The 12,304-nt window shown below is 34.9% G+C and overlaps 1 protein-coding gene and 1 pseudogene across 1 annotated transcript; one reads left to right on the top strand and one right to left on the bottom strand.

Moving 5' to 3' along the window:
- The first annotated feature begins 2,594 nt into the window (after nt 1-2,594).
- LOC145567977 (phytochrome-interacting ankyrin-repeat protein 2-like) lies at nt 2,595-6,913 on the top strand. The gene is made up of 3 exons (XM_081627413.1): nt 2,595-3,393; nt 6,090-6,261; nt 6,408-6,913. Exons 1-3 carry the CDS (start codon nt 3,250-3,252, stop codon nt 6,617-6,619), a joined length of 528 nt encoding a protein of 175 aa, XP_081483539.1. The 5' UTR covers nt 2,595-3,249; the 3' UTR covers nt 6,620-6,913.
- Nucleotides 6,914-7,927: 1,014 nt separating this feature from the next.
- Nucleotides 7,928-9,449, bottom strand: LOC145569467 (F-box/kelch-repeat protein SKIP25 pseudogene; annotated as a pseudogene).
- Between the last annotated feature and the right edge of the window lie 2,855 nt (nt 9,450-12,304).

The following is a 12,304-nucleotide window of genomic DNA, read 5'->3' as shown; positions in this document are numbered from 1 at the left end:
CAAAAACACTGCATTATGAATGGTGGATGCCACAATGAATGTTAACAATGAGCTGCATCACATAGCGCTCTTCACATCTATAACCTCCGCTGGAGCACTCCAGCAACCTTGGTCTGTTGTTTGCCCCAAATTTAGTGCAGCCTCCTTTTTTATGTAACGTTGTGGATATTTGTTTGAGTTTGTCATAAACTTTTTTTCTTACTATCGCCTCTGTCGTATTGTGGTATAGACTTACGTAAACTAGAAGTGTGCATGTCTTAAAAGTGGCAACTGTAAAACTATTCCTCACACACTAGATGAATTGCCAAAATTGTATTTTTATCACCCTGAACCCGGCTTCTGGTCTTGCACATAATACTGTAAACAGGGTCTGTGGGACCTGAGTGAGACTGAGATTTGCATATTGCTGGTGGTTAGTTAATTAATACTACCTCCGTTACATATTAGTTGCAACTTTGGGGTATTATCTGTGAGACATAAAATATTCCAAAGTTGCAACTAATATGTAACGGAGGTAGTATCTTATTAGTAGAGATGTGAAAAATATGTGGTCACTTTCCTCGTGTTGCTCTGCTGCAAGGACTATGACTGTTTATGAGGTGCTCTATTTTTGTGTTGCTTGAATGACGGAATCAACTTGCTCATAGTTTTAAGGGAGACACAAATCTCTAATATCGTGATTTGTGGTAAACTGGCAATATAGACAGATGAACATTGTTTTCTTTGATCCTTTGCTCAAGAGGTGTATATAGTATATAATGACTATTTGAATGGTTAAACTGCAAAAAAATCCCTAGTGCTTCACAAGTTTGTGTTCGTGTGATCTCTTTACTGCTCTTGATCCCCCCTTGTTCAATTTTAGCTAAAGGAGCAATGGGTTTGGAGACCCTCTTTGCAAATCTCTCTTTTTGCCCCTTGTTTTTCCTAGTACCTTTATCTGCTGTTTTGTTCCTACTCCTTAACTGTCAATCCATCCTTCTTTTGGTATTTTCCATGATCGATCCGTGGTTATCTCTTTTATTTTTTTTTTTGCTTCTCATGTGGAGTAGGTATTATTAGCTATACTCGTTGGCTTTAACAATCAATTTGATCTTGTGAGAATGTAATCGATGGACCTTTGGTTTATTTTCTACTGATCTAAATGTTTTGATTTGTATGTTTTCGCTCGTTCTTTACTTCTTTACTATTTGTTGTTTACCAAGGAAGTAAAAGTAGCTGATGCTCTAGCTTACCATTCCCATGTTATTCAGTTTATATAACCATGATTATAAACTCTTCAACTCCTTAATTTTGTGTGTGTGTATGTTTGTTTCCGGCTTTTGCAGGCACTGCTAGCAAATGAAAAACAGCTTGTTGATCACTATGGGTCGAAACATCCCAAGTAAAAGCCACCAAGCAACTCAAGTTGACACAACAGCATAAATCAGTTTTTATGGTGTAGAAAATCCTCCATAATACTGGTTATTTGTCTAAATTGTACCCGAATATATATGCTTCGAACTATATACAATTGCTCTGTGGTTGTTGTTTCCTGTTTAAAATAATTCAGGGACCTAGATTCAAACCAATTTCCTTTGAAAATTACGCAACTAGATCAGTATATTTTGTGCATGTTGCTCAGAAAGGCATTGCATATTTGCATTTATGTTTGATCAGTCTTCCTACAAAAGCAGAATTAGTGGCTTATCGCCTCGACCAAGAGGTGTTGTGCGCGACTAATTTCGAAAATGATTCCTCCAAAAATTCTTAAGAAGCAAATTTTCATGAGCAAAGTTACAAATCTGTTGAGATTTTTAAACATTGAGGGTCTATCAATTACTATACTATTTTGACATCAAATTGTAGGAATAATTGTCAAAATTTACAATCTTTTGACATTTTGAATAACGTTGAGGGTATTGGCCTTAAACTAGTTAAGGGCGTGTTCGGCAGTATCTTTTAAGTAGTTTTTAGTGGTTTGACTTATTTTAATCAGTATTAAAAAATATGAGTGTTGGCAATGTAGTGGTGGGAGTAGAGTTTAGTGGTTGGAGTAGTTTTTGGAAATTTTCTTCTATATTTTTAGAATTTTACAACTAAAGCTAGTTAACAATTACTTTACCATAAAAGACATACTGTTATTAAAATCCAATTTGAATGAGATTTATTATTACTGAAGCCAAATATCATGAGGAAATACAAGTTTATCTTTGTGATAATAAACATATTTTGTTTATCACAGGGACAAAAGTGTAATTTTTGCGTTGAAAATGAGTAAAACCGCTCTACTTGAGATAGCGGTTTTGCTCAAAATTTCTCCTTGAAGCAAAGAGCGGTTTAGCGATTTTACTCCGTGATAAACTAAATTTATTTATTACGGAGATTAATTGGGACAGCCTCAAATACCATCAAAAGAGTGATAGAAAATATAAAATTCTAAAATTACAAAATCTTTTCAAAAATTTATCAGTTTCCATCGAAAGAGTCATAGAAAATATAAAATTCTAGAATTACGAAATCTTTTCAAAAATTTATCAGTTTCAACTCCTTTTCATATATTACCCTGAAGGCAATTATTATCCATATAAGAGTCCTAAAAAAGGCTAGAATTCTAGAAATACAAAATTCCTTCCTCTTCCCATAACCTCAACAAATATTCTCAATTTCGCCAAGCCTCCTCTTCCTCCTTGACCTTACTCCTTCGATTATAGTCGTGAACCCTAATCAATTCCTCCCCTCTTTCAAACAATCATCACACATGTTGTTAATTATCAATCGAGGTTTTGTTTGATTTTCGTCTGAAACCCTTATAATTTTTTTTATCCTAGTTCCCTAGTTCATCGAATTTTCAAATTAGGGTTTTGCACAAAATTATAATGTTCATAATCTCCTTGTTTAATCAGCTACCTTGGGTTACGGCTTCTTCAATCATCCTTGTTAACAATCTTCGTGTTCTTGGTCCTGGTTTGAATCCTTTTGCTCCTTACAACATGGCTAATTACTTAGCTCTCTCTCGCTAATTTCAATTTCTTTGCGTTTTTTCTCCCACTTTCTACTTTAAGTAATCTGAAAGAAGTTTGATTTTGATTTGGGTAGTGTTTTGTCTGAAAAATCATGTAAATTAGTGATTTTTTTCATCTGGGTTTATTGATTTTTCAATCTTTGAAAGGGAGATTCTGAGTTTTAGAAACAAGGGTTGATTAGTGTTTCATAAGTTGGTGATTGATTTCGGAGGTAAAGGTTTTTGTGCTATTGAGAAAAATAGTCATCATGCTGATTACTCCTCAAGCTGAGCAGTTGGGGATTTCCCGGCGAAGATTGTTGAGGAAGCGGTCGCATAGGTCGAGTTTCGATACCGATGATAGAGGTTGGACTCCGCTTCACATTGCTGCTCGGAAGGGCGACCTTAAGGAGGTATAATTTTCTTTCTTGATTGTATAGTTTTATCACTTTTTTGCTCTTGGTTGTTTTTGCTCTTGGTTGTTGAAAATTGTTGTAGTGATCCGTATATGTTCTTGTTTCTTTCGGACAGTGTTCTATGAAGCTTGGGTGTTGATTGACTTGATTCCATATTTAGATTTTCTTGGTTAAGATGGGTGTTAGCTTTGTGGAAGGTCATTGCTGTAGTATTATCTGCAAACCAAGTGGAGCCTTTTTGGTGTGATATGTGTTTCAGATTTCTTGGAGGGTTCTTTACTACGGAAAGATCACCCTTTCGTCAATACAATTACTTGTCATTGTTGGATCGTTGCCATCCTATCATCCCCATAGCATCTAATGTGCATACTATTCTGTGTTTTCATTTGAAATCTAAATGATAGAAAGTAAAAGGTTCAGAAGGTCCAAACATATGTCTAAATCTGCCCCAATTTCCATTGGCAGTCCAACATGGTTCCTATAACTGCTGGCTCGTGAGGCTGTGAACAACTTAAGCCCCTTAGAGTGATTGAGTAGGTGTCAGAAGTAGATCGAATTGTAATTATGGGTTTGTATGAATGTGATAGAGATGATGAGGTGCTGGATAGAGGGACTGTGTCACTCCCTTGAACAGTTGAACACTATTGCTTGAAGGAGGCTTCTTGTTTCCACTCTGCTTTTCCTCTAGACCATAGATTATGTAGACTCTTCTTAGTCCTGTCAAAAAAATGAAACAGATAGATTGCCTCTGTTGGCCTTACAGGCAACGGATCAAGTAGTGTTTTATAGTTGATAGAATTTTAAGCTGTCGTTTAAGTTTCTAGACATTGTTTCATCATCTATGTTAGCTAAATTTAGTATTACAATTCCCTTTTCTGTGAATTTTTAATTTTTACTTATGGAATATAGTGAAGTATAAGATCTAGGGCTGCTCTCTTTAGTCTCTTGTGATGGAATTTGTCAGTATAAATCAAAAGATTTTTAGATTGAATATTATCTTTATGCTGTGATTAGCAAGAATAGTCATCAAGATGTGGCCTTAGTGCAATGATATTATCAAAAATTGTTTTAACAATAATGTTATTGATATGGAAGTGCTTAGTTGCCTCTTAAGTCAGCTAGAAGTGTTGCGTGGAGAAATATTATCACAGCCCCAGATGTAGTCTGAAGTGACTTGCAGACTGATTGTATAGTATAAAGTTTTAGCTATTTCAGGGACAAGATTAGTTGCAACCATAGATCAAGCTGACGAAAGCAGAGGGCGCCCGGGGGGGGGTGGGTGGGTGGGGAGAGGGTGGTTAGTTTTGACCTGAAAGAGGGAACTGGTAAAAGCTAAATAATTTATGAAAGTAAATGGATGAAAAAAAATTCTGTGGTTGGGAAAGAGTATGCTTTGAGTTGCTGAAGTAATGTGGACAAATCTTTTTAGGTTTAGCAGGTAGAGCTTGGGTCTTTTGGCTTTTGTTTTTAGTAACAAAGTAAGATTAGGATTTATTCTCCTTTGTTAATTTAGGGTATTTCCTTGATTTAGGTATTAATAGGAATTAGAGTATTTTGCCATGTGGTAACCATATCTCTAATCTTATTGAGTTGTTTTCCTTGGCATCATTATTCTTTGGGTTATCTACAAGTCTGCACACAGCAGGCTAGATCATATTCTAACCTATGCACATGGTTGAAAAAAATTTGGTTTCAAGAAAGTGTAGGTGTGTATGACATAAGAGAGTTTATAGGATAGTTTTTAATCTCTGTAAACAGCACTGATTGATTATAACAATTAAGAGAGAGAGAGGATAAACTAGTATGTTAAAGTAGTCCATATGAATCGTTCCATGTCCAATAAGTTCAGTCCTGGAATGCTGCGTAAGTTGCTCCAGCTTGATGTGATTGCTGTGATTGCTACTTGTTCTTCCTTATGTTTATCCTTTGACTCACTATTATCTAGCCTTGAGTTTAGTATCTTTTGAACTGACATGAAAGGGATACCAATTTCAACTTTGTCTAGGATTGGGTTGTTATGTGAGATCAAGAGCTCTTCTGGCTTCACTGTTTCAGGATGTAGGAAATAAGTGCTTGCTTTTATGATTTTCTGTGGTAGAATTGGAGCTGATTTGATAATTGTGGACAAAATTTGCATACTTATAGTTGGGCAATGTATCAGACCTTGGAGCTCTTTTGGAAAGTAATACTAATTAAGAACCCACGTGGCTTGAAAAAGTAGGTATCTATTTCCAAGGTGCCTATAAATATTCGAGGTATGAGATGATATGGTTTCCAAGGTGCCTAGTTTACTACCCTCAGACTTAGAATTGGTGTTACTCATATGTTAATGTAACCTACAGACTTTAGCTTGTGTGCCACTTGGTGCTACTAACAAACTCAGAGTTGGTATTTCACATATAATTGGTGTGACAGTAGGTTCATGATTCCTGAACCTCTCTTTGACTATGTGAAGCTGTCATTTATGAATGTCAACCATCTTTTTTCTTTTTTTCTGTTCTACATCTTTTTTTTCCATTGGGGACTGCAGTACTGCACTCTTTTTATTATGCAGTGTTTTATGCTGCTTTTGTTTTCTAGTAGAAGAGAATAGTTTCTTCATAGTAGTATATTACCTATGCATAGTTGAATTGCATTTTCCTGATGGAATTTAAACTTGATATTGAAGTTTTAAAATGTGGGCCTACATTCAGGTTAAACGAATGCTTAATGAGGGAATGGATGCAAATGTGGCTGCTTGGGGCGCCAAAATGCAAGGTGTCACGCCTCTTCACCTTGCTGCTGAAGGAGGCCATCTCAAAGTCATGGATGTGTTGCTTGAGCGGGGAGCTAATATTGAAGCCAGAACCAAGGGTCCTTGTCGTTGTAAGTAATAATGTATTATGCTTTATGGCCTTTCACCATGCTTAATTTATCCGCTTTCATTTCTTTTAAATTCCCTGCTGGGAGCTATTTATCTTTTTCTTTACTTAACTTGAGGTCTGATTATGGTTTTTTTTTGGGCATTACAGGGACACCGCTCCACTTAGCAGCTAAAGAAAGGAATAGGGAAGCAGTCAGATTTCTGGTTGAAAATGGGGCCTTCTTGCCACCTGATATTAATGACAGCCGATTTAACCCACCATTACACTATTGCCCTGGCCTTGAATGGGCTTATGATGAGCTAAAGCGTTTGCAGGACAGTTCGTCTTCTGGTGAGATATCATACTGTTCTGATAACTGAAGCTGCCTTCAGGCACACATTTCACTCTCAACATCTATATTTAGCTTTTCAGCCACCTTGATCGATTGTCTATTATTTAGTTGTTGATGTTTATGATACAGTTACTATGCTCTGGTATGTGGTATGTAATGACTGACTGCTAAGCTCGACATTTGATTTTGTTATATGATGATGTAGCTTTTGGGGTTGCGTCATAAAGTAGTATATCAGGTAATATGGAATTGTCATCGTTGAATGATCTGTTTTTTTGTCATGGATGGTTTGAGTTTATGAAATAAAAGTAGACTTGGTTTACATTACTCTTCTCCAATGATTTAAATCTCTAGAATAGGGGAAAATATCAAGTCAGCAGAGGTTATGCCACTATAGATGATGGAAAGCCCTCCGGATGTAAGCTATCTTGTAATCCTGGATAAACCAAGTAATGAATAGTTAAGCTCCTTTTATTTATCGTCAAAAATATGTTGGCAAAATTAGCTAAACAATAAATTGTTTACTGTGCATCTTTTTGTATCTAACCAAAGTTCACTTCTTATTATGGATGTTTAGATCTTTTGTAACCTTGATTAACCAGACATCAATTGGACATGATTACATAGTTTGGCTCAAGAACAATGCAAATTAAACTATTCAACCATAAATTTGTCTACATAATGCTATGCAAGTACGTCACTATCATTTGGACATTTGGTATCTTTGGTACATAGAGTGATGCTCTTGTGTAATTACATTGGTTTTGGTTGCTCACCAACCACATTCTAATGGAGTGGAATAACAAATTAGAATTATCTAGTGTAATATGTTTGCATCTCACAATCAAGAGGTTATGTGATCAAATTTTAATAATGAGCTTGAAGAGATCATTCTTACTAACCTATACCGAGTTGACTAACTTCCACTTTATTTTTATGTTCTTATACAAATGTATATGAATAGAATCCTTATCTTTCATTAAATTACTCCATACCACCCTACCACAGAAGGTTCACTGTCTTTGGATGTGAAGTGTGAACGAGTCCATTTTAATTTTGTTTCCTCCTCAAAAAATCAATTAATTTTCATATGAGGGAAACATTGTATAACACCTATAAATATACAAAATCTTTGGTTTGAAAAGTATAAAATCCACCTTAAAAATGCTTCTTTTGTTTTTATTATTCGTTGAATTGATTTACTACTTTTCCCTACCAAAAAAAAAAAGAAAAAAAAATCAGCCGAGGTAGCAAAATGTAAAGTAGTGAACTACTGTTATCCATTTTTCTTTGACATTTTGATTGACAATACGACAATACTTAAATCTGTGGACAATTTTTACATGAACTAAAAAGTTTTCATTTGACTTTGTCATCAAATCTTTCATACAGTATTTCCTACCATAACGTACAAAATCTTTCTCATACTTCCATTAAAAATCCAAGATTTTCTTACAACCAAAAAATTAAATAAATAGAATACATCTTTTAAGATCTTTAATTTGATATAACTACCACTATTTTTTGTATGGTGTAGGACGTTAAAGAAAGTTCAAACTTGATTAGGTCCTACTCATTCTTGGCAAAACATGAACCGCACCAACATTGAACCCTTGTGGTGGCTCAACCACCCACATTTGCGGCGGCGATGCCACCACATCCACCACAACTATCTCACTCCCACCTTTACAAACTACGCAAAGCCGCCCGCCTCGAGCCGCCATCTGTTGCGCCCCTCGCAGCCTATCACTCTCTACCACATCCACCCACCCATTTGTCTCCTCGTTGTACTTCCTCACAACCCCCTTGGATTCATCCACCACGTAGATCATTTCTTCGTCCATTGCGGCCACTGGGCCCCGCCATCCGCCTAACATACCTTCCTTCATGTCACCCCATAAGTCTTGTTCTGCGCTGTAGACAGCTCCCTGTTTGGCAGTGTCACCTTTGACGTTGACCATGCAGAGACGACCACGCCAACCAACGGCATCGGTCGCCTCCCGGGAGAACCGCCCGTCCCGGAGGGAGCTGACCTTCTCCCACTTGTCACAGCCCCTGGATAGATCCCACCGCTCCACGGATCGGGCGGTATCCGTGGAGAAATGAGGACCGACTCCACTCGCCATATAAAGGGACGTACCAAGTGCCCCAGCAGCGCACCACCTGCGGGGCACTGGTACAGGCGGACCATACCGCCAGTCCCTCGAGATGGGGTCAAACACCAGGGGCCGTGACAAGGCGGGAACAAGGTGCTCTGTAGTCCCCGCGACCACAGCCAGTCTGTCACCAACCGCAACAGACTGGACCGGAAGGTCGCGGGAGATGAAAGGCGGGTGCCGAAGTAGAAGAGACAAAGGTGGTGGGAGTGGGAGAGGCTCCCATTTAGAAGAAATGGGATCAAAAGCAAAGAAAGAAATAAGAGTAAGAAATTGTTGTGGGTTTGAAGGAGAAGAATTGATGGTAATATTGGGGATCAAAAGAGTGTAAAGAGAGTAAAAAGGAGGGTAAAGAGGGGAGTAGATGAAACTACGCCATGAATGTGAAATTGTATAAAGCAATGAAGGTGGGATTTTAGAGAGGATTAATTGTGCAATATGATCTGGAAGACCAGGTATAAGTTGTTGCTCATTTTTTTTGGAATCATTGTGTTGTTGGTGGTGGTTGCGGTTGCGGTGGTGGTGGTGGGGATTATCATGGTCGGAGAGTTTTGGGGTTTTTCTGGACATAGATTTTTTAGTATTTTTTAGGGAGTAGGAGGGAGAGGTGTGTTTAAAAAGAAAGAAATGAATATGTGTGGTAGAGAAAGGGAGGTGGGAAAGAAGGATAATAGTGGAGGACTTGGGCTTAAATTGATAGGAGCTTGCCCTTCTTTTTGGGATGTTTTTATATTTATTTATTTCAAAAAAAAAAAAAAAAAGTTTTTACATTACCTACAATTTTTTTAGTTGTAACTTTGAAATATTTTATATCTTTCTCAATAATACCCCAAAGTTGCAATTAAAAAAAAATCGGAGGTAATACAATAAATCATAATTCATACTAAATATTCTTTTGATTAAAATTATAATTGCAATTTGCAAGATTTTTTTTCCCTTATGTAATTATATATTTGTTTACGGAATATTTCATGTTTATGACGGAAAAAGGCTCATGCAATTCATTATGGGGGAATTCATATTTATCACCGTGAGAAATGAAATTTGTTTCTCACATGACATATTTGTAATGTCTGGATTGAAGGTGATAATCTACTTGTTGTCATATCAATTGTATCCAAATTTGAAACTTCCAAGTCATGAGAAATCGCAATTATTATTATTAAAGATAACATAATATTTATAAAGTTTTGTGTGTTATATTGGCAAATTCGCAACATCTATCATGAATTCGTGTTATATTGGACAATAATCCATCGTTTCAAAATGATAATATAACACATAACAAAACATCTATAATGGTCATCCAAAAACATTTTGTAGACTAATATTTGTAGAATTATATTTTAATATTAGTAAAAAGTTATTACCAAAGTAAGATATGTATATAGTACAAAAAATTAACTAATGCATTTATTTAGAAACAGAATGAATAAATTTTTTGTAATTTACATAAAAGATAAAAATAATTTTCTTTTTTAAATAACTTCGAGTAAGATTTATTCTATAGAGTGAGATGTAAACCTTGCCATTGGACTAATTTTTAATCCCAACTTTTGTTGGATAGATTTGTTTTTTTTTTTTTTTTTTTTTTTTTTTTTTGACAGCCATGATTTTGTCTTAGAACACAAGGTGGATAAAGGAAGTAGATAGAGGAATGTAGCGTGCTACTTTAAATTAAATTTGGGGTTAGTAAGTTAGGCAACCTTTATGTTATCATCATGCACGTGCTACTAGAAAGTGAAAAGTATACGACTGCCATCTTTTTTAAGTTTGCAGGAATTATGCTGCCTTTTGCCAACTTTTTTGGATGGAGAATTGGCTCTTTTTGTAGGCCTTTTTGCTACATTTTTTTTATTCTTTTTTCAAAAAAAAAAAAAAAAAAAAAACAAAAGAATTTTAATTTTTTTATTGGTGCTAGTATTCATTTTTATTTTTAAATTTTATTTTATAAATTTTCAAAGTTTTTCAATTTGATCGGTGTATAGTGTTAAGCATGATGCATGGAGTTAGTTGTAAAAAATAAATAAATAAAAATGCATGGAGTGGAACTTCACTATTGTTATCTTTCTTGGTTTGTGATCTTCAATTTTATTTTGGTATAAATAGTTCAGTTAAAAATTACTGTATTAAATTACTTCCTAAATAGAGCTAAAATACCATTGTTTCCGATCACTTCACCTTATTTTTGTTGAATTGAAATTATTTTTACTAAAACAAAATTATATTTGCTAAACTTAAATTATTTTTACTGTACTTAAATTATTTTTACTGAACCGAAATTATTTTTGTTGAGCTAAAATTATTTTTACTGATTTTCTATTATAATTCTTCTTTAAGAAAACTGAATTTTACTGAACTGAACTGAAATTAATTTTACCGAACTGAACTTATTTTTACTGAACTAAAATTAATTTTACTTAATATTATTTTTATAAGGTGAAGTGAACAGGGCCTTAATATTATAAGATAATAGTGGACTAATAAATTAGTGACCAAATTCATTATAATATGATTTTTGCTTACGGTTTCTTTTTATTAGTTACGTGTTTTGTAGTTGACCTTAATAAATTTGGTGTTTGAACATATACTATTTTAAAGATTAAAATTATAACATGTGGTGTATTGTTAATTTTGTCTTAAAATGATTTTTATTTTTTTAATATTATATATAATTATGTTTATTTGGACATTTTCATAATCAAATATGTACATTGAAGAACATAAATATCAAATGTAACAAATAAAAAGAAACAAAGAGAATACTTATTAATTAAATGTAGTGCTGTCAAATTTCAAACCGAAACCGTTTAACTGTCCGAAACCGACCGACCCAAATGAGAACCGAACCGATTAAAAACCGATTTTTTTGAAACCGAAAACCGACCCGAACCGTATTTTAGTAAACCCGAAACCGAATCGACCCGAATAATGTTAAACCGTATAAGAACCGAACCCGTTAACAAACCGAACCGAATATAAACCGAACTGAAAGAAAACCGAACCAAAAAAGAACCGAACCGTATCTAACCCGAAACCGGTTCCAACCCGAAACCGTTTAAACTGGCAAAAAAACCGCTTACACCGAACCGTTAGCAAACTGCTACCCGTTTGCACCGAACCATTTAAAAACCGAACTGATTGTAAACCGAACTGGTTATAAACCGAACCGTTTATGAACCAAACCGCTTCTAAATCGAACCGTTTACAAACTTTTTCATATAATTAAATGGATTTTATTTTTTTTAATTTTATTTTTTTTTTTTTTTTTTTTTGACAGGGATATAATTAAATGGATTAAATATTAGAAATTTTAGAATATTTTTTTTTAAATAGCAAGGCAAATCATTCATTAAGGTCTTAAGGATAATCACTGATTACTTGATTAGCAACACTTGTGTACATATGATTATCCTTAAGCAAAAGAAGACAAAACTAATTAAAAGATTACTAAGAGGTGTGAGTGTGTGACAGCATGGAACTGAATGTACAGTAGGTTTGATTGATTATAAAAAGTAAGTAGTATAGCAGTAGAATGGTGATGTTTGTGTTTTAAG

This window comes from Chenopodium album, chromosome 11 (genome assembly GCF_948465745.1).
Source record: "Chenopodium album chromosome 11, dcCheAlbu1.1, whole genome shotgun sequence".
NCBI classification, from domain to species: domain Eukaryota; kingdom Viridiplantae; phylum Streptophyta; class Magnoliopsida; order Caryophyllales; family Amaranthaceae; genus Chenopodium; species Chenopodium album.
Note: the sequence above shows the minus strand (reverse complement) of the source record. Positions and strands in the feature narration are given on the sequence as shown.

What these genes read in the sequence shown, in the direction of transcription:
- LOC145567977 (XM_081627413.1), top strand. Translation starts at nt 3,250, where the DNA reads ATGCTGATTACTCCTCAAGCTGAGCAGTTGGGGATTTCCCGGCGAAGA. An exon ending in GGAAGGGCGACCTTAAGGAG is followed by an intron (nt 3,394 to 6,089) that starts GTATAATTTTCT and finishes GCCTACATTCAG; the next exon opens with GTTAAACGAATGCTTAATGA. An exon ending in AACCAAGGGTCCTTGTCGTT is followed by an intron (nt 6,262 to 6,407) that starts GTAAGTAATAAT and finishes TGGGCATTACAG; the next exon opens with GGACACCGCTCCACTTAGCA.